This window comes from Rousettus aegyptiacus, unplaced genomic scaffold (assembly GCF_014176215.1).
Source record: "Rousettus aegyptiacus isolate mRouAeg1 unplaced genomic scaffold, mRouAeg1.p scaffold_m13_p_7, whole genome shotgun sequence".
NCBI lineage: Eukaryota > Metazoa > Chordata > Mammalia > Chiroptera > Pteropodidae > Rousettus > Rousettus aegyptiacus.
Genome location: NW_023416310.1, coordinates 28480571 through 28506330, shown reverse-complemented (window position 1 = coordinate 28506330; position 25760 = coordinate 28480571). Strand labels below are relative to the sequence as shown.

Genomic DNA, 25760 nt, shown 5'->3' with positions numbered 1-25760 from the left:
GTACTGGGTGCTCAAGATGAACTGGCTGGAAGAACCGTAAGAATGGAATACTCGACTCTCTCCTGCTTGACATCCCCAACATCTGACTGATAACCAAGCCCTTAACATGTCAAACCTCCCCTCCCCTCCCTTCTTTTACTATCTTATTTCAGGCTATCTCTTGAGTGGATGACCACATCAGCCTCCTAGCTGGCCTCCCTGCCTCCAGTCTCACTCTAATCCATGCTGCACATGGCTCCCAGGGCGACCCTTCTAAGACTCTATCAATTACAACCCTCCAGAGGTGCCCACTGCTATAGAGTAAAATCCAAACTCCTGATGCTCCACACCAGACCCTCCAAGATCCATCCCTGTTACCTCTCCAGCCTTGTCTCTTACCACATGCTATAGGTCGAATGATTGTGTGCCCCCAAATTTCAATGTTGAAAACCTAATGCCCAATGTGATGGTCTTAGAGGTGGGGTCTTTGGGAAGTGATTAAGACATGAGGTGGAGCTCTCGCAAATGGGATCAGTGCCCTTATAAAAGAGACCCCGAGAGCTCCCTCACTCCTTCCACTATGTGAGCACAGTGAGAAGCTGGAAGCCTACAACCTGAAAGAGGGCTCTCACCAGGACCAGACCATGCTGCTGCACTGACCTTGGACTTCCAGCCTCCAGAACTGTGGGAAATAAATGTGTGTTGTATATTAGCCACGGATCTGTGGTACTTTGTTACAGCAGCCCGAGCTGTCTAAGACACCATGACCACCATGCCACACCAACAACCAACCTCTCCTCCCAACCACTGACCCAGTTCAAATTGCTCCTGCTGCCTAGAGTGCACCCCTCCCTCAGTTCACCCCAAATTACTGCTCCCCTTCTGCTCCGCTGAGTGCTGTCTCCTTTACAGCGCCCCTCCTGACGAACCCTGGAACAATGAACTGTTTCTTTACATATTCTTGCCTGACCATTTCTTATGCTTATTTGTTCACACGTTTGCTTAGCCGGACTGTAGGCTCCTTAAAGGCCATTAACCTTATAGTGGTCACCTTTCCACCATCTGGCACATAGTAAGTACTCAGCAAGCACTGGCTGGCTGGCTGAAGAAACAGCAAGCCTGACTGTGTCGGACAAAGTATGAGTGCTCTGCCAATACAAGGTGAGGAATTATTGTTTTCTTGGCTGCATCCCAACTCAAACGGATTCAGTGACCTTGCCCTCTGCCAGTCTGTGGTGTGAACAGGTCCGAAGGTTGATGTGCCTTGGCCTGCGGGGAGGCAGGCACAGAACGCAAAGGTCCTTGCTCAACACAGAGACTCAGTTACCCAAGTCACTGGGTGTCAACGTGCCAAATGACTCACGACCATTTCGGCTCCTCACTGGAGAGGACTAGAGGGGGAGGAGAAATGGAGGGAGCTCTGGAGGAGACTCGGGAAGAAGGCGGGAGAAAGCAGGCTCCACTGCTCACTGCCAGTGCTGGCCCAGCCCCCAGACACGTGCACTGTCCACCTGCAAGAAGGTGGAACAAACATCCGCAGTGTTCAGGGGCCTAACCTGGGAGACCAACTGCAGATGGCGGGAGGAGGCCGCCAAATGCAGAAGACACAGCCTGGATCTGTTTTAATATGGCTGCCCTGTGGCACCCCCTTCCCCCGCCCAAGGAGATGTGCTGCTGGCTGGGTTTCCTCCTGCCCCACCTCTGGGCCCCAAACGGGGATGGACGATGTCAGCTGCCTGGCAGGTTCAGGCTGCCAGTCCCAAGCCTCAGGCTGGGTGGCCGCTGCAAGCGGGGGATAAGTCTGTCCGTGGGGCCTTCGCTTCTGCTGTGCTTCATTTGTTCCTCCCGCTCCCGGCAGAGGCCTCTCCATCACGCTTCCCCGAGAATTCCAAATCCCAGCCTCCTTGAAAGCTTACAACAAAACCACCTCCACTCTGAAACCTTCTTAAGCCTCCCAAACCCCAACCAGCAGAATGTTCTAGCTCCGTCTCCTCCGAGTCTGCCTTTGTCCTACTCATTGTTACCATCCACTATGCCCATTTCTGACTGATCTTTGTACCCAGTGAGAGCTGGGCCTGCTGCTGAGTGAATGGATGGATGCACAGATGAATCGGCACAGTCACTCATGCTGGGTAGACAGCCCAGTGGGTTTCTCCCTCTCCAACTAAATAAGGGTCCTTGCAGAATTCATAAACAAATTGTATGTGTAGACAATGGAATATTACTCAGAAATAAACAAAAGGACAAAGTCCTGATACACATACGACATGGATGCATCTCTCAGAAATTATATTGTGCAGAAGAAGCCAAATATAGAAAAGGACACGCTTTATTTTTCAGTTATATGATATTCAAAAAAGGGCAAAATTCATCTGTATTAATAGAAAGCAACTAATCATTGCCTGGGTGGGTGTGGGGGTAGGAGAGAGAATTGGGAAAAGGCCCAAGGGAACTTTCTGGGGCAATGGAAAAGTCCTTTGTCTTTACTGGGGTGTCGATTACATGGGTATTTACATTTTTTTCAACTCATCAGATTATACACTTAAGATCTGTAGATATAATGCCTTTTTAAAAAGAAGCTGTTATGATTCTGGAAAACTAAAAGATCAAAGCAGAGGGGCTGCGATCATTGAGGTGGTCCTCAATAAAGTAACTTCAAAATACGGAAGACAAAAAAATTCCTGGAGCTGGCAGTGGCTTTCTTTTCCTTATCAGTGTCACAGTTCAGTCACCCATTTCGGCCCATAAAAAGGGGCTTCTTTACATTCTATTTGCTCTTTGATTTATAAGAAGGTCCATTTTCCTGTCCATAAACATCTGATGGGAAAGCTGCTGGGGACTCCAACCCTTGGTTCCTCTTCGCCCCCTGCCCTTGAGCGTTTCAGCACAAGAGGCCAGACCACAACACTAGATCCAGATGGAGACTGGCTGCTCCTGAGCCGGGCCCTCAAAGGAGGGCCTTTGTGGTCATAACGCAGCCTTGTCCATCAGGCAGGAAGCCAGGGCTGCCTCACGATCCTCACTGGTGAAAACACCCAGTCCTACAAGCTAGGGAAGGCCCCTTTTCAAGAGGAATGCCTGCTTTTTCTTTAACTCCAAATTCTCGGTTTGGAGGCAAGCCGATGATCCTGGCACAGCCTGGGGCTGAACACCCAGGCTGGTTCCAGCCTCTTCAGTCTGAGGTGACTCATCACATCCCAGACAGCTGCCCTTCCAAGAAGCCCCACCCTGGGAGTCCTGGGCCCTGGATGCAGAGGTGGAGAGCACGCCACTTCCTCTGCAATGGAAGTTTCCAGATGGGTGGGCCCCCTTCCTCTTGCCTATCCAGCTGGTCCAAGAGCACAGGGCACCCAGAAAGGGCTAAGCCCAGATTTTGGGAACCGCGGGTTGGGGTTGGGGGTGGAGGGAGGAGGTAGAAATGCCAAGTCACTGCTTCAGCCCTCGGGGAGGAAGCCTCGAGGCGAGAGAGGGAAGAACCCTCATGAATCACGCACAAAAGCAGGCAACTGTGGAAATGCAAAATGGTACAGCCACTGTGGGAAACAGCCTGGCGGTTCCTCACAAATTTAAAATTAGAAGTACTGTATGACCCAGCAAATCCACTTCCAGGTATATACCCAAAAAGAACTGAAAGGAAGGTCTAGAAGACGTTATGTGTACGCCCAGGTGCATAGCAGTATTATTCATAATAGCCAAAAGGTAGAAGCAACCCATTGGTGGATGAATGGCTAAACAAAACGTGGTACATGCATGCACTGGAATATTATCCAGCCTTAAAAAAAGAAGGAAATGCTGCCCTACGTGACGACATGGATGAATCTTAAAGTACATTATGCTAAGTGAAATAAGCCAGTCACAAAAAGACAAATACTCCACGATTCTGTTTTCTATGAGGTACCTAGATGAGTCAAACTCATAGAGACAGAAAGTAGAATGGCGGTTGCCAGGGGCAAATGGGGGGTTATTTAAGAGTGCGGTTTCAGTTTTGAAAGATGACGAGTTCTGGAGATTGGTTGCACAACAATGCATGTACTTAACACTATCGAGCTGTACACTTAAAAATGGTTAAAATGCTAAATTTCATGTTCTGTATATTTTACCACTGAAATTTTTTTTTAAAAGTAGGCAATCTGACTCCTTGTATCAAAGTGTCCAAAAAGTATATACCCATTATAGTCTTATTTTAATGGGCAAAAAAAAAAAAAAAGAGAGATTAAACCTACAAGTCCAATAATAGGAAACTAGTTTGCTACAGTACAATAGATTCTTATAATAAAATGCTACGAAGCCACTATAAGTAGTGACACAGATTAGATGTGTACTGGAAACTGGTTCATAAAAATATTAATATGTTTTCATGAACTTATTTTTCTTTAAAAAAAAAAAAAACCCACATATAAACCTATAGGAAAAAAGACTGAAAAGATATACCTCAAAATGTTTACAGAGATCTAAGTTCCCTCCAACACAAATTGGTATTACATACAAGCAATGCCTACTTCACAGGGTGGTGGTGGAAATGGGATGTTATTATAAAGAACAGAACGTATGCTCTCACAAAACATTTTCAGGTGACGCTCACAAGGACCACTTAGGCAGGGGTTTAGCCCTTCCCCTAGAATGACAAATGAGAAATCCAATTCAGGGAGAAGAGAGTCCTGCCGACACCGCTCAGCTAACAGTGGCAGAGTCTGGATGTGATCCAGGTCTTCTGGCTTCAAAATTGTCAGTTCTCCTGGCCCAGATTCCAGCTGTCATTCCTGACCCACCTGGAGTTCCCAAATCTCAGGCTTCTTCCTGGCCAGCCCATGGTGTTCATCTTTCCCGTATGTATCCGATGGCTGAGTTACAGCTGACTGCCCAGGTGTCGGAGCTGGTTTCTCAAGTGCACCCCTCAAAGCCCTGTCGGTACTCCACACCCCCACTGACTACCCTCTGGGGTGGCCTCCAACCACAGAGAGCGCTGCCAGGAGGTGCAGGGAGAACACACCAACGTCTCACCCTCCAGCCCGCCCCAGGGTGCTCCTCCTGAGATTCTGCTGACCATCTTGCCCTGTTTTGTATCCCGCGCCCCAGGAAGGCACTCAACAAAGGCTTGGTGCGCACGCAGTTAACACACCCGCCTTTTTTGCAAGATGCCCCAACAGTGGCCTACTTGTTCCTCTCAAACCAGAAACCAGACTCTCGCTCCGTGGACCACAGTCTGGGGCGAGGGCAGCAGTACCAAAAGCATGGACCCACTCGCCTGCAAGGCAAACGGCCTATGCCCCTTTGAGAAGGAAACCAAAAGAAATAGCTGATTCTTGCCATACCAGGACTTAAAAAAAACCCAAACCAAATCTGTCACCATATCCTGCCCTAGGAGCAGCCTGCTGTTCTTTCTTTTAGTTTTAAAAGTTTTAAAAAGCCACAAAAATCCCAGGTGAGAGCAGAACAGCTGAGGTTGCATTGGCCAAAAGAGAACAGAGAAAGAGAAAAAAAAAAACCTTGAGGGGTAAGAAGGTAAGAATCTGCAGATCATAATTCTCCAGCTGCTTAACAATTTTTACATTTTTACTTCTCACAGCATCTTGACAATGTAGCACCTCACTGCAGTATTTGGGTGACCAGGGCCCCTTTGCTCCATAGCCGGGCCAGTCTTCCACGGTGAGCCAGTGGGCAAGCCTGCGCAGAGTATGCTTGGTGCTGGGCTGTGAGCGAGGGGAGTAAGGGGGTTGGTGAGGCTGAAACACAGCCCAGAAGTGGTTTTCAGGGGGCCCAGGGCCCACTTCTGGAGCTACAACAAGCTCCAAATTAGGCACCGAAGACTAAGGTCTGTAGAGCTCACTGCTGGAGAAAGGTGGGTCACGCTCCACCTTGCTACCACACTGAGCTAGTGCCAGAGAAATGGAAGCGACATAGGAAGGCTTGAGGAGAGAAGGCTTTCATCACGGAACAGCTCTCTGGAGGTGGATAGATAATGGCACTGGGGCTTTTGAGGGATGAACTGGGAAAGACTTGAGATGTCAAAAGTAAAGGCCCTAAAGCATCCTGCACACCCATCAAAGCTGGGAATATCCCTTAGGGCTTAGACTAACAGAGAAGAGGACAGTGCGCCACCCTGGATCTGCAAAGGCTTAACCTGAGGGGCGAGGGCTCAGAGCCCCCTGCTCCAAACGGACCCAGACACAGTGTTAACCAAGAGTTGGGCCCGGTTTTAGGGGAAACAAGCTGTGCCACACCAGTCATGGTGGGGCTAGCTGGGGCCAAAGTTCTAGAACACCAGCATAAAGGGACATCCTGAGCCTTACTGCCAGGTTCTCAATGCTCTCTCATTTCCCACTCCCTCCCATATGTACCCCCTCTTAGCTCCAAGAAGTCGTGATTACATCCCTCCTTCAAACAAGCCACCTCCAGTTCCCTTTGGACTTTACCTGGAAGGCACCTCGCCTGCTCATCTGCAGATGATTCCTCCTTAAAGTCAGGCTCATCTCTTAGCTCACCTGAGAGGGCTCCACAACTAGGTGGATCTCACTCACTTCCCTCTCTGGAACAGAGTGGTCCAATCAAACAACTACTCCTTGGGCATCAGGGATGAGCACAAAAGCCAGAGTCAAAGGAAGCCAGGTTCAAATGCTGAGCCAGTCACTACTAGTATCACCTGAGGCCAGTACTGCCTGAGCTCTGGGGTTCTGGCCTCAAAGCTTTCACCTGCTTGGTAAGAGCATCCTGATTCTCCTTTGAGGAACCATTCCTCCAACTTGGTCCACAAGATTCAGGTGGGGAAATCCCACCCCTGGCACCAACCGAGCAACCTAGGTGCTGGTCACTGTAACAGGTTCCAGGGTGAGCATGAGACCAAGCCAGGCCAATGAGAATGGTCCCCAAGGCACTCCCTCTCTCTGAGGTTGTGAGTGCTATGCTGCAGGACCATGCAAACCTGGAGCTGCTGAGAAAGACCTCAACCCTGGGTCCGGCTGTGCCTGATGCCACCTACCCCAACGACTTGCTTGTTACGTGGGTCCTTACGTTTCCAATCCCTCCTGCTTTTGGTTGTTGCTTTTCCAGCTAGCTGGAGTTGCATTTTTGTCATTACAACTATTAGTCTGGTTATACGGAAATTGTCCCCAGAAGCGTGATGTCAGAGGGGACAATTCCAGAAGTACAGGACGGGCCGAATGGAGGTGAGGTGTAAGAGTGAGGATTTTGCCATCTCCTAGCTAAGAAACGGAAATCCCAGATATATAGCAATAGCCTATATTGTCTTGAGGGTGACACCTTGTGCTGCGGAGGCTGGTGCTTTTTAGGGCATCTGGTAGAACATTCTAGGATATTAGCCTATGGTGGATACTTTTTGGGCCCACAAAAGGGGGTGAGCTTCACCCTCGGCAGCTCCTCTGAGCGATACGGCTTTGTTAAGGGTCCGTTTTTGTCTGCAACAACTCAAGGTGGCTGAGGGTCAAATCAGGTAATTGGGGATGGAAATTCTCTGCTCCTGCTGAAGGAAATGACAGAGGGGGCAGGACGAAGGGACCCTATCAGGAGCTAAGGGTGGGACCTGATCCCCCAGGACCTCACAAGGCCTTCCTGCTGTGGTTCTCACATGCTGCTAGAAAACCAGATGTATTTTGAAGGCAAAGGGCATGTGTACCCCCAGCCTAGACCATGGCTTACCCATTAAGCTGAGGGCTGCAGGGCTAGAGGAATCCTAGGAGACAGAAACTTCTAGGCCTGGATCTAGATCCAAGGACTCTGGGTCAACAGTCTTTGGCTCTAGTTTCTCATCCATGGAGATGATCCAATGCCAAATGCCCAAAGGCTTATTTCAAGGAGGCTGCTGAGGGAGACAGACCCCATGCCTGACAAGCAAGGCCTCAGTCTTGTCAGGTGTGACAGTCCTATTTGGAAGTGGGTTGCTGAGGAGCTGCAGCCCCAGAAGAGACTTTGCAAATGCCCCTCTTGGGCGTCAAGACAGAGCTTCCCATAGAATGGAACTGGAGGCAGACACGTGGCCACGGCACCACGGCCAGGCAGCAGGTCCGCCATCCTGCCCCAGTAGGCCATGGTACTAAGCTACAGACATGTCACCTCTGGGGTGTTTACACATTCTGTGTTTCCCGCAGCAGACTGCACTGACACTGTGGCCTGTAGATGCAGAGACTGGCAGGAAAGACTAACACCAGGTAGCTCATGACTCATCAGTTCTGCCTCTGAGCGCTTAGCTCCTTAGCTCCTCTCTCATAGCGGCTGTTTCTCCTCCAGCCACAACACACCGGCAGCGGGCTTTGCTCACCCGCCTGCCTCCTTCAGGGAAGGGACCCTAACTGTTCATCTTGGCATCGCTGGTAGGCACTTGCTGAATCAACCACTGGCAAATTTTACTCTCTCGCTGGGCTGAGGACCTTGAGGGGTTTAACTATAGGAGGCCAGGCCCAGGGCAGGAGGAACTTACTGACCTCCAACTGGGGAGATGTGCTGGGCCAAGGTCCAAACGAGACTGAAAGAGGGAGAGAATGCTGTCAGCTGAGCAACCACGGAGGACTCCGGGTGGAGCAGGAACCTGAGCTGTGCCTGAGGGCTGTGTTAAGGCCATCTATGTGTGCGGAGAGTGGCTCAAGAAAAGATCATGTTGGACACCAGCAACAAACCTTCTTTGGCTGGAACATAGAGCTCTGGGAAGGGAAAGGAGGGAGAGGACTTTGGGGTGCGTAAGAAATGACCACCTGTCCTCTAGGGGGTTTGAGTTCAGTGGGGAGACAGGACTGGTGGACATAGATCAGCAGAGTCAAATTAGCAGGGTTCTGTCAAGGACTTCACGAGAATGGGTGGCACTTGGGCCTTCTGGGAACAGCCGCAAAATCAAATTACTCTAATTTTTTTTTAATATAAAGTAAATGAAAGATGTTCCCCACAAACCAACTAAATGGTGGTGGGCCGTGCCACCTACCATCTGCACCTGGAATGGGCTGGGAACATCTCCTTTCCCAGGGCCATCCCCTGGTGCGACATGCTTGGTCAGGGAGCTAAGAGGTCACAATGGGACCACAGCAGGGCTTGGGGAATAGGGCAGGAGTGGGGCAGGCTCCCCATTCTGAGCTAAGGTGACTGATATTGACACACGAAAGCAAATTTCCTGGACAAGTCACCCACAGCCCCACAGCCCCAGCTGCTTCTGTGCTAAGCAGATTCATGGGACGGTGGCACAGGGCTCCACCAGGGGCTGCAGCTCCTATTCGGGGCTATAGGAGGCCGGGAGAGGCTAAAGTCCCATACCCCCACAAAGCCCAATCTGCTCCCCTCAGGGTCAGAATGACAGTGTCCAAAGGCATCGTCCCTCCTGGCTGGCCTCCAGGCTCTACAGGACATGCCCAGAACTTTTCTTTCTCTGGCCTCCTGTGCCTCCTATACCTTCCTTGGCTGCACAGACTCATTTTGGAGGTAACTATACCTGTTCCCCATCACCCTCTGGGGGTCCTCTGTCACAGGCAGGGTGCGAGCTTGGAGACAACCACATGGCCACCAATCCAAGCTCTGCTACACAGAGACTGTGTAACCCAGCAAGCCTCAGTTTCTTTATCCATAGAGTGGGCATAACAACTACCTCTCATCTTACAGAGATGAACTGAAGGTGGATTTGTCCATCAACAAATATTTATTAAACAACAGTTCCAGGGGTAGCAGTTTCTCAAACTACACTGTGCATACACATCGCTGGGGATGCAGGTGATATGCAGATTCGGATTCCGTACCTCTGGTGAGCGGCCTGAGAGCCTGCATTTCCATCAAGCTCCTGGAAGATGGTACACCTGCGATAACCCTGCCCGCCCCCTTCGCCCCCAACAGACCTTCAGGTCCCAGAGAGAAGGGTCCATACCTCATTTCTGGATATGCCACTGAAGTCAGGTATAGTAGAGAGGCTTGAGAAATTGGTACTTGGGAATGAAGGACTGAATAGGAGATTTTGAAAGGCAGGAGAAGGGCCTTCGGCTCTGCCCAGAGCTGGCAGGTGACTTGGGAGCAGCTGGCCACAGGACAGGCCCATTACTGAGTGACAGACAAGTCAACCTGGCTGGGGCGGGACCTGGAAAGAAGCAGTTCTTTCTCCAAAGCCAGAGGCTCTCCTAGGGCCCGGCCCACCTCAGGGTGCCACTGAGAGGCCCTAAAATCCAGTCTTCTATTCCTGGGAGGATCAGGTCAGTCTGAGCACAGGTGTGACTAAAGCGTGGAGGCGGCCAGCAAGTACTGGGAGCTGGGCACAGAGTGCTCGGGCCAGCAAACAACAGGCCTCCCCACGAAGCTATTTTATTTTTCTATCTTAGCAAAAAATCTGTGGTTTTGATATTGTTTCTGAAGAAACTTGACATGGACAGTAACTCATTTGCCCTTAGAGAAGTTGGAGGTCATGTACCCCACAACCAGTACGCACATAATGTGCTCAATGTTTCTGTATTGCAGGCAAAAACAAAAACGAAAAAACCAGACTGCTGCAACTGCCCCCCTGTCTCGAGCCCCTGGGTTGGTGTCTAAAGCCCTCCCTGAGAGTCAGGGGGTGCCTTATGGAGTAATTCACATTCCCCCTGAGTTTAGAGAAAGGCTGAGTTCTGTGAGTGAGGCCTCAGAGGGTCAAACTCTGAAGGCAAAAGCAGGTGAGTCAAGTGATTTTTATGTCTTTTAGGGGCAGTGAAGAGCCCCAGAGCCTGCTCCTGACTCCCTGGATAAGAACAGGAGCTCCACATCAGAGACACCCACACTGTACCCCCACGGAGCCTCCAGACCTGGCCAGATCAGGCTCCCCCGAGATACACTGGCCCATCTTCCTCCCTCCAGCCAGCTGTGCCTGAGAACAAACTCTCTACCTCCTGGATGGAACCAAAAGGAACCACAGAGCAGAATCTAACGCAACATGGCAAATAAGATGTGGTGTAAGGGCCTGGCCAGGTGGAGTGCTTGGGAGTAGGCGAAGCGTTTCCGGCACAGGCCACCTGGAGTCTGACAGAGCCTGAAACCCAGAGGCTGCCTGGGGGTGAAACATTCTATTTCAAAAACTAGGTAATTGATGTCTTGGGTAAATTGCTTCACTTTCATCAGCCTCGGTTTCCTCATCTGTAGCAGGAGAAATTGGCCTAGATCATTTCCATGACTCCTTTCAATCTAGAATTCTGAGCAGTATGACCACAGGGCGTTTATGAGCTCTGGCTGCCTGGGTTCAAATCCTAACTCTGCCACTTCCTATGAAATCTGAATGAGTCCCTTCAGCTCTTCAAACGTAACTCCTGGTCTGTAACACGGGCATGAAAACTCCCACTTGAGGGTTGTGTGGTGGATTCAGTGAGGGCACACCTGGCATAGAGTGAGGGCTTAACAAGTATCGTTATTCTGTGAACTCTGTGGCCTCCTGCTTCTACCATCCTTGTTATGGACTAAATGGTTGCGTTTCCCCCCAAATTAATATGTTGTAGTCCTAACCCCCAATGTGATGATATTTGGAGATGGTATCATTGGGAGGTAATGATTAGGGTTAGATGAGGTCTTGAGGGTGGGGACTTATGATGGGATTAGTGGCTTTATAAAAAGAGGAAGAGAAAGGGATCTCTCTGCAGCAGTGAAGAGCCCCAGAGCCTGCTCCCGACTCCCTGGAGAAGAACAGGAGCGCGCTCGCGCGTGCGCGCGCGTGCTCTCTCTCTCTCTCTCTCTCTCTCACACACACACACACACACACACACGTGGAAGAAAGGCCATCTGCAACCCAAGGAGACCAAAGAGACAGTCTTCGCCTGACCCTGCTGGTACCTTGATCTTGAATGTCCAGCATGCAAAACTGTGAGAAATAAATCCCTGCTGTTTAAGCCACCAGATCAATAGTATTTTGTTATGGCAGCCTGAACTAAGACAGTCCCCTTGCTCATAAAAAGTGTCAGGAGCAACGACTAGCCATCCCTATCTCTTACTCTTCATGGGAAAACCCACTGGATCCTCCAAACCCAGGAAAATATCAACACCATGCGTACTCAGGAGGCCACATGCACGGTCTCAAGCACATGCAGGGTTGGGTGAACCTCAGCATGCCAACCAAGAGGGCATGGTCACTGCAACAGGACAGGAAGGACAAGCAGAGAGGAGGCAGGCAAGTGGGAGGCCACGGGAAGTCAGTGAGGGGCGGGGAGCTAGCATAGCCCACGATTGAGCAGCCCACACCGCAGTGCCCGGCTCCTTACCTCCCCTGCAGAACCTCTGACCACCAAGAAGCTGGAGGCGTGCTGGAAAGAGTAGAGAGCAGGAGACAGGGAGCAGTAGGTACCGAGCCAGGTCTACAGGAAAAAAGTACTGGAAAGGACCCCCAAGGAAGGGTGTTAGGTTCAAGAAGTCTGTGGCAGAAGTGTTTTCCAAGAGGCTTGAAAGACCTAAACACCAAATGAAGATCATCCTTAAGATTGTCCTGTGTGAGGGGCCCAGAAAAGGGGACAAGAGAGCAAAAGGAGAAGAGTTCACAGACTGGACCATCCCAGATGGACACCTGCCCTATTGCTGGCTGACGCCAGGTCGGTCTAGGGTGACATTTTCAGCATACGGGATTAATGGCTTTATAAAAAGAGGAAGAGAAGGGGATCTCTCCATGCACACACAGAGGAAAGGCCATGTGAGGACACAGTGAGAAGGTGGCCAACTGCAACCCGAGGAGACAGCCCTCACCTGACCCTGCTGGTACCTTGATCTTGAGCGTCCCAGTATCCAGAACTGGGATGACATAAACAATCCTGGGATGGCATAAATAATCTTTCAATGGAGAAAGAGATCCAGGGACCCAGCAGTGGACAAACACCCTCAAGAAGCCCAACCAGCCAGGGACATGGAGGCTGTGCCCTGCAGAGATGTCACAGTCAGTCTCCTGAGATCCAAGGGAGACAGAGAAATACAGGTGAGAGACTCATATTCCAAGGCCTGGTCCTGGCTCCATTTCCAATCTTTGGGTAACCTCGGGTAAGGTATGTATCTTCTCTGGGCCTCAATTTCTCCATATGTAAGATGGAGAGAATGTCTCTATCTATGATGGAAAGAGGGTGACAAATACTCTATCAATGCCAGATGCCAAATCCTCACAGGGACACACGCATTTCTACACTTTCCTCTGGGGGTTGGTTTGTGCTGGAATAGAGAAATGATCAAACATTCAAGATTCCTGGGGTAGAGGGGTTCCTGAAACCTCACTGCCACCAAGGTTCACCTCTCAGGCTCTGTGATCCCAGGGCTTATAGGTCTAGGATGTACAAGCCTAAATAAAGCACAAAGTTTGGGATAGGGGTTTTACTAACATGAAATAACTTCAGGGGATAGTTCAAGGGCACTATTAACCCAGTGGTGCCATCAATAGCTCCGCACATCATAAAATTCCTACATCACTGACCCTGTGTGCCTGGGTTCCCACCAGGGAACCTCCTGCCCACCACCGGATCCTAGCACCACCTCTCTGGGCCACTCACAGATACCTGAGGAGTGACAGACTGCTTTACATCATTGAGTAACTGATTTGTAGCCAATGCCAGCAACCGGCACCAACCTGACAATGGGATGGTGCATTTTTTAAGCCTTTCTCAACCTGGTTACACAACTAATTCCTCTAGGTCATGGTAACCTAGGGCAGGTGGTACAACCCTGTCTTGCAGATAAATCAGCTGAGGCTAAGAAAGGTAAGGAGGTCACTTGCCCAAAGGCACATAGTGGGTAACTAATCAACATAGCCAAGGTGAGAACCTAAGTTTTCTGACATCTGGCCTAGTTCCTGCCGTCTGTCAGCATGCCCGGTGACCACTGGTGTCCACATGGCTGGTAGTGCCTGGGCACTACCAGGGGAGATGTATCTTGGACACCAGCCCAGCAGGCCCACCCTCAACACAACATCTGCTGCCCTACAGCTAACCCCTGCTCCTGGCACAGGGGGCCTGAATGTAACAAAACAGGCATGGGGATGGGGAGCCCCAGGCGGCATCCACACCTACCTTTGATGACAAAGGCCTCTGCCAGCAGCCGCATCTGATACAGGGGCTTGTTCTCCACAGACATGTTATCAATCCCGGCCCGCGCATACATGCTGATGGCATCTCGGTATGAGCCCTCCACGTAATGCAGCTTGCCTAGGATCAGCATGGCCTCACGCATGTACTGTGGCTGATAGGACAAGGATCGCATTAGCAGGCTCCTGCCCCTAAGTGCCTGGCCCCACCCCCGCCAGGTACCCTGGGATGAACACCACCCTCCACAGTGAGCCACAATCATTTGCCTAAGACCCTACTCAGAAACCCTCTCCTCCTCCCAGAAGGCTGCCCTGATCCTCAACCACATGCAAACAACTCCCTTCTCTCCACACCTGCAGTCCATGGCCTGCTTATTGAAATTCTTATATGAGTCCTTAATTGTTCCATGAGTATGTGTCTTATGTCCCCAGCTAGACTGCAGGCAGCTTGTAGACTTGGTCCTGTCTTCTCTTTCTTGTAGCCCCCAGAGGCTTCAGCCCAAAGCTGGCACTCAGGAGGGGTTCGGGCATTTGTTTTCAGCAAAGGGACCCAACCAAATTTTGCAAAGCTTATATAATTTGGGGGGTCCTCTCTATATGCATATATAACAAACATACAATTAGGTGAAAGGCCTTGGAAAGAGCTTACGTGGGTGAGAAGGCTGAAACTGAAGCTCCCAACAGTCACAATAGCAGTGTGGGACAGAAGAAAGGAGAGCAAAGGCCTGCTGGGCCACTGTCCTCATCTTATCAGAAACAGGTGAAAGTGCAGAATCAAGTGCTTGAATTCAAATTTGTTCTCTCTGCCCTACTTTTTCGAGTGCTGCTTATGTCCAAATCTCTGCCCCCATACACAGACTCTCGAGGCCTCCCTCAGGATCCATGGAGGTGTGGTTGACCCTGCCTGAGAGTCCTAGCCTTCCAAGTGCACCCAGCCTGGCTCTAAGACCTCCCACCTTCTGAGACCACTTGCTCTAGCCTGCTGCCTCCATTTCTGTGCTCAGCTGGCTGACCATCCCTTTGGCCAATCTCTGGGCTCTGTCCCAACCACACAGCATCAATTCTGCCCACAGAGTTCCCTGGAGATGGCCCCTACTCCTGGCCTGTCACCAGCAGGAAGGTGCTGCCCCTGACTCCTTCCAGAGAGACCAGAGGCCGGGGCACATGCAACCCCAGGGGAAGCCTCCACCACTCCCCACTATCTACTGCCCTCTCAGAAGCCAACTAAGAGCATGGCACAGCCAAATTCCCTTTCCCTACCAATTTTGTAAATACATGTTCCTCCTTTGCCTTTGCTCATGCAGGCCCCCTATCTGGAACAGTCTCCTCTTTCCCTCAAGCTATCCAGATCCTCTTCCATCCTTTGGGGTCATGACCAGGCCCACTGCCTCCTGGAAGCTTCCCTGACTACCAGGGAGCTCCCTTCTGCTCAGTTCCTACAGTGCCTCTACCAAGTGGTCTCATTTGGCCCCTGTCTGCCTGACATGCCGACTATTGATTTATTCTCAAAGGCTGAATTTTTCAAGGGCATTTGCTAGTCTTCCCAAATAGGCCACCCACTCCCTGGGGTAGGGCCATAGATTACACCCCTCCCCAGAGGCATGCAACCCATGGTCCCTCCAAGATGGGCAGCATCTCTGCCATTCTCCTCATTGGTCTCAAGCCACAGGTACATTTCCTCCCTGCGCAGCCTTGTTTTCCTCATCGTGAGGGCGAGATCGTAACACCCACCTCTCACCTTCCACCACAGTAATACTACGAGCATAAATAGGGCAAAGTCTAGAAAAGAGCTTTGAACTTTTCTTTAGAAAGAAGCTTGATAAACACAGGGCATGAGTAATTATTATTATTATCCCGTTCTACCATGAACAGGGAAAGGGGAAGTTAAGCTCAGAAGAACAAGTTTCGGGGCGTGATGACAGGGTGACACTTGGTAGTTCCTGGTGGACTAATGACAGTTTACAACAGAGCGTCCATCGAGCGAGGGGAAAATTAAGGACAATGTGGTGAATGTTTCATAAAACTAAATTTATACTATTAAAAAAGCTGACCCTAGTTCTGAAAGCATATCCGTCTTGCTTTTTGGTGTTAAGATGTATTTTCTTTCATGGAGTGATAGTAATAGAAGATAGTACAGTTTTGCTGGGTTTTTTTGTTTTTTTTTTTAATGTCCATATTTGGCAGAATTAAAGTTGGCTACACTCTGTGGGACTCGTGCATTTGAATGTGAAATGTTCTTGGGCTGTCAATTCAATAGTGAGGGAACCATGGAGCCCTGGCCCAGTGGAAGGATGCTATACAGGAAGTCAATCAGTCTGGGGAATAATCCCTCTGTTGTGTGGAGCAGGCAGGTCACCTCGTCTTTGTGCCACATTGTCTCTGTCAATAAAAAGGGAAGAATAACTACATGTGGATTCCTAGGTAAGAGGAGAGACAGATGAGGAAATACTTTAGAGGCAAAATGGGACCTATAAAAGCATCATCACTAACATTAACCTGAGTTCCTCTGCCATTATTTAATCTCCACTCCAGGACTCGGAGACAGTACCAAGAAGTGGAAAAGAGCATGAGAACTTGGACTGTGTTCAAGTCCTGCACCCGCTACTGTGGTCCTTGGCTAAGTGATTCTGGGTCTCAGTTTCCTCAACTGGAAAATGTGAATAGTAGGAAATGTCATTGAGAGGGTTACTGTGAGGCCCCTATGAGATGGTGCAATGCCTGGCACTCAGTGGATAACAAGTTATGACAAATAGTCTGTTTTCACCAACCTCACAGAACTGAGCTAGACAGGATCTTAGAGATTACTGAGAGTAGATTTCAAACCACCCTGAGGAGGTGCCTCTGGCTCCACCTCTCCACTCTCCTCATCCCATCAGAGCTACTCAGTATACCTGGGACTGACTCTACCTGAGATTTCATCTGTTGCCAGGAAAGATCACTCCCTACCCCCAGCCACACCTTGGCCTTTGGGGCAAGATACAGTCCTATACACTACTTTTTAATATTTTATTTTGCCTCTTCAACGTCAGGTTTTTGGTTTTGGCCTGGATAACAGGGAATTCCTCAATATTATTGGGGCCTGTACATGTCTTTGATGAATAAGGCATGGTAAAATTTGTACTTAATAAACGTGATGTGGTAGACAAAACGGTTTTCACAACAACCCACGTGGATACTATTCAGCCAATACAAAGAATAAGGTATTGTCATGGCAAAAGCTCCAAGGGAAACTTCTTGGTGCAAAAGAACAACTTGTCAAATATATGTCCTACGACTCTAACAAGAAAAGAAAGCTTTGCATGTATGCGTGTGTGTTTCCTAACCCACAGAGAAAGGAATGTGGGACACACACCAAATGGTAACCAATGCTCACCTCTGGGGATGGGGATGGGTTAGGACTTCTATTTATTATTCAAACTACTTGTTTATGTAGTGAATTTTTTATGATAAACTGAAGTCATTTTTATTTTAAAACGATTTTTAAATATTTACAGGAGTCTCTTGGAAAAGCTAGGAATAGGGACCCATCAATCAAGTCCAACCCTTTTGATTGGCAGATTTAGAACTGGAGGGCCCAAGAGGTCAGGGGACATGCTTGGGGTCAACCAGCTATTTTAATCCGATACAAAATCTCCGAGAGCTACAAGAATTCTTGTCGAGAAGTCTAGAGGCAGTAACCTTAAACTTCCAGTACACTCTCCCCACACAGCTTACAATAAAGCTGGACACTTCTCGGTCTGGTGTTCCAGTCCTCATTCTCTGGTCCCAGTGTACTTTTATAACTTAATTACCCACCATTCCTCTTGCTCCTGCTAATTAACATATTTTAATGAAATTCTTGTAAGAGGAACCCTTAGATTACACACTGCTTCCATAGCTGGGAACGCCCCGTCCTGTCTCTGTATGTCCATACCCCTCATGCTTCAAGGTCCAGCCCTCCCCCAAGGGTCGAATTCTAGTACTACCATTTCCCTGAGTAGACTCTGGCCTCACCCCAGGGAGTGTCCCCCTCGGACTTGCCTCTGCATGTACACCATGCCTGTGGCATGTGTCACAGTCCACACCGGGCCATTTGTCAATAGGACTTATCTTCCCTGTAGACCTGCAATCTGTCAGAGGACAGGGGTCATGCCTACTCATCTTTATTGCCCTCAAAGTCCATAACACTATGCCTTTCACGTAGTAGGTTTCAATCAATAAATATATCACTGTGGAACATGTCTTGAAAAATCACATCTTTGGGTCTCTAATGACATACCAATGCCTCTACTATTGCTCAGGAGACACTGTAATCTAGAACGGTCTCAAGTTTTAATGTGCACGTAAATCACCCAGAGAGCTTGTTAAGTGCAGCTTCTAATTCAGATTTTGTATTCCTAACCAGCTCTCAGATGATGCCCATTCTATGGGTAGGTGGACTACACTTTGAGGTTCAGGGAAAGCTATGACTATACTTCCCTTTATACCTCCCCTCAGTGCCTTGTATGCAGTAGGTGCTCAATAAATGCACATGGACTTAACCTGGCTTGTCTTGTTATTGAGTTCTTCCGTTACTAGCCATCTCTGCATGTTTGCCTGTTTCCAACTAGATCTCCGGCTCACTGAGGTTTTATTTCCCTGAGACCCCAGAGAGCTCGCAAGACCAGGCACATACTAGGTCAACCAAGTGGTGTCTAATAGAAATACAACGTCGGTCACATGTGTAATTTAAATTTTCTAGTAACATTAAAAAAGGTAAAAATAGGTAAAATTAATTTTAATAACATTTTATTTAACCCAGTTTATCTAAAATATTATCATTGGAACATGTTATCGACATAAAGAATTAATGATCGTTCACATTCTTCATTTTGTACTATCTTTGTAATGCAGTGTATGTTTTACGCTTAAGGCACATCTCAATTTGGACTCACCACATTTCAAGTGCACATTTGTCTAGTGACTACTGTACTGAGCCATGCAAGGCCAACCCTTAAGAGACACTCAAGGGTGTCTCAGGTGACCGAATGACCCAAGGAGGGCTTGACAGCAGAGAGGAAGCAGGAGAGGAGACGGGGCCCCAGGCTTGGGGGCTGACAACTTACCGACAGCTTCCCGTGGTTAAGGATACTGCTCAGGTAGCTTCTGGCATCATTCATCTTCGGCTCATTCTTCTCCAGCAAAGGAATGGAGTCTTTTATCTTGGTGTTGTTCTCCTTTAAATACTGCTCCAGGAGGGCCTCGGCCAGGAGCAATTTTCCAAAGTCATCTGAAAAACAGGACAGCGACCCTCTGAACATGGCAGATATGGACACTGGCACATACCCCTGTACCCAGGCCCGCTCCAACACGTGAATGGCCCAGGCCAGAGAAAATCAATAAAGATACTGTTTCCATAAACTTATACAGCCTTTAAAGAAAAAATACAGGCATTCTACCATGGTACCAGCATAAATCACTTGTTTGGGTTTATTTTCCTGTCGTTTAGTAATTGGGGAGGCAGAGTTCCCAGGACTTGGGACAAATTTCCAGATTTTCAAAATTTTAAATGAGAGACAAAGTCACACTCATGCCCTGTTGTGGGTAATAAATTCTTAAACCAAGAAGCAATTCCCTCCAAATTATTGAAGAGGAAAAATATGAAGCAATTTAATAATGCATTTTCACGTGTTCCTATTTCCATGTAACCATAATTGTTTTTCTCTACTTTGAAGATATGTGAACATACCAGCGATAACCTAGCAACCAAAGTGGAGAGTTACAGCGGGAAGCAGATTTACTTGTGTAGCAAGGCAAATCCCTGAACAGGTTTAGTACTGGCACTTTCTGGAGTTCTCTCACATATGTTAGCTTATCTGCAGATCTTTGGCACGTGGCAAGTGAATTTATACTGCTTGGTTTAATTTGCGGGTTCCCCCGCTACACTGAAAATTTCGGTCTTGTGACCACCATATTCCTATATATACCTACAGCAAAGAGGACCCAGGCAGGAGTGGGAGCTAGGTGTTCAGTGTGTAGGGCTTAAGGTCAAATGTGCTTTCACTATGGCCTCAGGTGGCTGTGTTCAGTGTGGCTGGCTCATTGCCCCTCCCCTGCAACAAGGATGAGGACCGGGCCCACCACTCAACATAGGCATCCAATAATGAGCTGCAGAATGAATCAGATCCTCTTCACTACCCCAGGAGGAGGCCGTAAGGCTCAGGGGATTATGTGCCAATCTGAAACGTCTCCAGGAATGTGTGCTTAGTCCCATCTCTTCACAGAGCTCTCTGCTGCCAGGATGGCATTCCCAGACCTACCTGGCAATGCCAATCACACCTCTCTCAGGATGACCACAGTTTGCTCACAACTCAAAGCCACTTGTCCCAGAAGCCTCTCCCTCCATAAGGGGGATTCCATGCGGAGAGCATCCTGAAGGCCCAGATTCCAGGGGACAGTCACAGGAGATTGTCCCTCTGAGGATGCTGTAGCCTGTTGGTGGATTCTCTGCTACCTACTTCATGATTTCTAAAATTATCTTTTGGAGGAAATGGCCAAAAAAACTACCTGGTTCAAACTATTATCCAACACTGGTAGAGTTTCAGAAGCTGGTAATACCTCTGTAAGGGGCAATTTGGCAACATATATCAAAGTTATTTTTGTACATTCCCACTGACTCAGCAATTCCACTCCTACAGATGTCCTTGCACATGTGTAAAATGACCTACATATAAGGTCATCCCTGCAGTGTTATTTATAACAGAAGAAAATTAGGGACAACCTTTATATCCATCAACAGAAGGTTGATTAAAGGATGGCACATCCATGAAAAGGGACACCATACTGCCAGAAAAAAGAATGAGGAAGCTCTGTATGTGTTACAGAATGAACTCCAAGACAAATTGATAGGAAAGCAGAGTGCACGTGGTGGACATAATGGGCCACTGTGCTTATGCATAAAAATATGTGAAAGGATACACAAATATCTGATAACCTTGCTAGTGTACACGGAAAGGGGGCAGAGACAGATGGAGGTTTTTCGGTCTTTAGTTTTGTGTACCTTGGAAGGTTGACCTATGTGAATATATTACCTAGTCAAAAATAAGAGTTTAATTCAACACCGGTATGAAAGGCACTCTTCGTTTCCAAAGCTCAGCCAGCAGAAGGCGTGGGCTTAGCAGTGGATAATATGAGCAGCAGTTCTGAGAGGTGGGACCCTGGGCAAGTTGCTCTCCACCTTTACCTACTTTACCTCTGTAAAAACCAGAGGTGAGGTTTACCAGGTTTTACAGGAGGTTTTAGGAACCGACTCCTTCCGGGGGACCGCCCCTCCCTAGGCTCCGCCTCCCGGGCTGGTCCCACCCTCCTCTGCCCAGCACTCAGCACTGCTCCCCACCCCTTTCACAGCCTCAGAGCCATCCCGCCACCAGGCTCTGCCTTTGCCATCCAACTGCCCAGCCCAGAGCTCCCCACGGCTCACTGGCTCTGTTCCCTTCATGCCAGGAGAAACTAGCTTCCTTCCAGGCCCTCTTCAATCTTGAAATACTCCCCAGGGAGCGTACAGCTCCTCAAAAATAATGGGAGTGTCCTCTGAATACTTGCTGCTCAAAGTGTGGTTAGTGGACTGGGGCACGTCTGTGAATGTTTCAAACCCAGTCTTGGGAGGCAAGTCCAGAAATTTAGAGTACACATTCAGAAATGTTGATGATTATGTGACAGAATGATTTCGAATCTGTTGACTCAAATAACAAATTCTTTGGAGGTAGCAAGTTTGTGTGTCTTATAAAAGTATCATAGTGCAACGGATTGGGAATTTCAAAATGTAAAAGTGATCCTTCACCGCAGGTCATTTGAGAGGCACTATTCTAAACCACGAGAGTGCCTTTTAGAGAAAAAGGGGGGCTAATATTTGTCGAGGCCCTATTGAGTGCCAGGTACTTTATTATATCGTATCATTGAATCAGTACAGCCCTTAAAGGTAGATATCATTCCCATTTTATAGATGATAATAAAGCCCATAACGATAACATAACACAAGCAAAGAATAGTCTGTTTCCCTTGCATCCCATGCAGAGTAGAGCTTCTGGTACTTTAAGAAATAAAGAACAGTCTAAGAGCTGAACAGTAGGTTAAAAGCTGACAGTAATTCCGAGAGCAGGGATAAGACTTGTTCTCACTGTCATACACCTATGAGTTTCAGACTATTTTGTAAACTAACACTTCAGGTCCTCCTCCAGGGTCTTTTGCCCTCCTCTTCACCCCCCACTCAGTTTCTCTGTGTTTTGTTTAGTAGACGCTCAGCAGGTAATGGGAATTTACTCTTTTTCTTCCATGCTCAATTCTTCTCCCTGTGCCATTCTTTCTCTTCTTCTCCCCTTTTCTTTCCATCCCACTATTCTCAACTGGCTAGTCTATGAAACTGAAGGATATTTTGAAATTAAAAATTCTAAAATTTTCAGTTGTTAAATAAGAATTCAGGTGGATAGAGGCTTTCTTGTCTTTCTCTAAAGGTAAAACAAATTGCTTTTTATCATCTTGTCCAAAACCTTTCACCTACCTGGTTTGGGTAAAGCATTCCATCTTCTCCCCTCCCAGGGGAGAAGTCCTTTCTGACAAAGTAAGATAGACTCTGGGAGCCTGGGTACTTATTCTGGCAGCCTAGCCCAGACCCCTGCCCTTGACAGAGCCCCAAATGATGCCACCACTTAGTGGCCACCCAGTCTCACCGCCCCCCTTGTTTTCGAAGGCCTCTAGCAGCTAGTTTCCTCCTCTCTGTTCCCACCCTCTTCAGGCCTCTCTCAGGGTGCTAGGTCAGAGACCCATTTCAAGGACACCTGCCTTTTCTCCAGAACCCACATTTACAGGATGGTTCTCCCCTCTCCACAACCTGCCAATTTGCTGTCCGGAAACCTGGGTCCAGCCAGCAAGCCCTTCCTCACTAGGTCAAAGGGGGGACACAGCAGTCTCTGCAGGTGCTCCCTTCATAGAGTTGCAGTGGGCTGGGACCTTCTAATCATAGAGAGAAGAGGAAGAGGCCGAAACTAGTGAGAGGCCACCTGCCTCAAACACCCCCTCTAACTTCAACCGAAGAAACATTCAGAACAATCTCCAGTTAAAAAAAAAAAAAAAAAAAAAAGATGGGGCTGGATACAGATTCAGAGACTCAAGATGGATGGAGAGAGGCACAGACATGTGACACAGAAGTACAGTAAAAGAATATCAGTCTGGGAGGTGAGCATACAGGTGTTCACTGCAAAACTCTTTCGACTTTGCTCTGTGTTTGAAATTTTCACAGTAAAAAGTTGGGGGGAAAGAGAGACCCAACCTATTAACCAAATGCGACGTGTGGTCTTATTTGGATCCTGATTTGAACAAACGAGCTGTAAAATGTAGTCAGTAGTTCTTGGAGTGTGTGATAATGGTATGGTAGTGATATTTTTCAAGCAAGTTCTTATTTAGTAAATGTATACTGAAATACTGCAGTGTGAGGGAGAAATGGGGGAGAAATATCTTAAAATTCATTGTTCAAGAGTTTACAATCACTAATGCTGATGATGGATATATGAGCTTCATTCTACTTTTTTTGATGTTTTGAAATTTTTTCATAATGAAGTTTTTTCTTTAACTACATGGATGAGCTCTTTGTTTTTACATGAACAAACTCTATCACAGCCAGCCACACTCTGGGGTTCCCCTGCTTCATCCTGACCAAATCTAAACCGGATGTGAGTTTGAGAGAAAGAGTTACAAACAGTAGCAACCACCTTCCTCCTGGGCAGGTGGCGGGGAACAGCCTCCTCAGACAGGAAAAGGGGGTTAGGGGCCCCTTGTAAGGGAGCATCTCCTCATCCTTCACTTACACCAGACCAGCAAGAGGCCACCAAGCTGGGTTCTCCCCTCCTATTCCCTGCAGTAAAATACATGCTCTGGGATTATTAGTTTCTGCAGAAAATCGCACAGATACAGCAGGGCCTCAGGATATCAGTCGGTAAAATGGGGATCAACTGTGGTTCAGTTCCCCCCACTCAGTACCTTCTTCCCTTCTCCTAAATTATGTAACTGTTGAAGCTTCCTATCACTAAGAGTCTAGCAGTCCAGGCGGGACTCTAAGAATCTCACTCCTGGGCTGTAGGGGGGTCAGTGCCAAAACCTCTCCCTGCCAAAAAATAGACTCTCAATCACTCCAGTGACCAAGAACCCCAAGAAGAGAGAAACAAAATAGCAGAGAATCCAAAAACATGCTCCACACATGGGCTTTGGAGTCATTTGTTTTCCTTGCTCATGTGCATGTGTGCATTTGGGGATAGGGCACTGGATTTAACAGTGGGAGAGAAAATCACGCACAGAACCAAACCCACCACCCCTCAAATCCCCTTGTGCTGGTCAATTCTCATGCTGAAGCCGGGCCAGGCTCCATGTCCCCCACTCTGCCACTAGTAAACTTGGTGGCAGGGACTCAGGTTTGGGTACAGGCTCTGTCACATACACATTATGTGATGTCTCTGAGCTTTGGTGTCCCTGTGTTTAAAACGGGGACAATAACTTGCCCTCCGTACAAGGTTGTTTAAAAAAATTTAAAAATATATATAGAGAAAGCGCTTTATACCATATCATTTATAAACTATGCCATAACCAGTGTTTCCTAATAATGCTTCAGAGAATATGGTAAGTTTGATAAATGTGGTATTTATATTCTAACCTTGGCTTGTACATCACATGCAGGTGAGCATGTTAAAGGCTCTGAGAAGTCCTGCAGTTTAAAACGGTCTGTTTAATGACATTTAATCGATGAGGTCCAATTTCTTAACTTTTTTTTTGCCTCTTTATAAACTTTTCATTCCTGGGATACCAATTAATTAACCACTCAATATCCTTGAGGCCTCTAAAGAACAGCTTAGGGAAATATAGCCCTGTATGGACTGGAGGAGGCCTGGTTCCTAGCTTGGTCCCAGGGTGTTCCTCTGTGGTACCAACCTGCTTCATAATCCTACAGCTCAGCCAGGCCCCAGTACTCTCTGTGTGAGTCAGTTTCCACTCCCACCCTCACAGTCCCACCCCACCACATCAGCCCACATAAGGGGCAGAGGGGAACCTGCAATTTATCTCTTCTGCCCTGAAGATCATCAGCTTCTCCCACATATACACCAGCTCTAGCCACTGCCCCTAACTGCCACGCTCAGCTCTACCTCAAAGACAACCTGACTATCCTTCCCGCTACCTAGGCCCCTTCAGTGCCCTATTTTTCCTCCTCTTTGGGCAGATACACTCTGCCCTTCCCATCACCAGCCAGAGATCAGTATACATGCTTCCTGAAACACTCTCCTCTTTCTCTGAGTTCCACAATCTAACACACAATTGCCCTCTGATACCTCCTTGCCTCCTCATCCATTTTGACAACTCTTCAAGCTAGGATTTTATGCTGTATACCTTTGAGAAGAGTTAAAGTGGTTAAAAGGATATACTCAGAAACCTGAGTTCAAATCCTGATTCCACCACTCATTGGCTGGATGATCAAGTTACTTAACTTCTCCTTGCCTCAGTGTCTTCATCTATAAGTGGGGCACATGAGAATACCTACTTTATTGGATTGTTAGGGGAGAATTAATGAGTTGATTAAAGAACTTAGGACAATGGTACACAGTGAGTGCTAGATAAGGGTTGACTATTACTATTACTACTATTATCATTCCTTCTCCCCTACAGGCCTTTCACAGGCAGTCTTTAAAACTCTTTATATCTGTATTTATTTACTCCCCGCCTCCTTCCACAGGGCTCTGAAGTGGCTGTGCAGAAACAGAAGGCTCAGGGAAGGCACCAGGAACAGGGTTTGAGGTTG

The 25760-nt window shown here is 48.1% G+C and overlaps 1 protein-coding gene across 3 annotated transcripts in view; it reads right to left on the bottom strand.

The window, feature by feature from the left end:
- Positions 1-25760, bottom strand: part of TTC7A (tetratricopeptide repeat domain 7A) — a 111846-nt gene that overhangs the window by 84907 nt on the left and 1179 nt on the right. For 2 of the 3 annotated variants that reach the window (XM_036225227.1, XM_036225226.1), the window contains exons 2-4: positions 19051-19214; positions 13953-14121; positions 12174-12215 (exon numbers count right to left, since the gene is read on the bottom strand). In XM_036225227.1, coding sequence (XP_036081120.1) covers positions 12174-12215; positions 13953-14121; positions 19051-19214 — 375 coding nt within the window. The remainder of the gene's footprint in view (positions 1-12173; positions 12216-13952; positions 14122-19050; positions 19215-25760) is intronic. The other variant, XM_016142185.2, reaches the window with a different exon arrangement.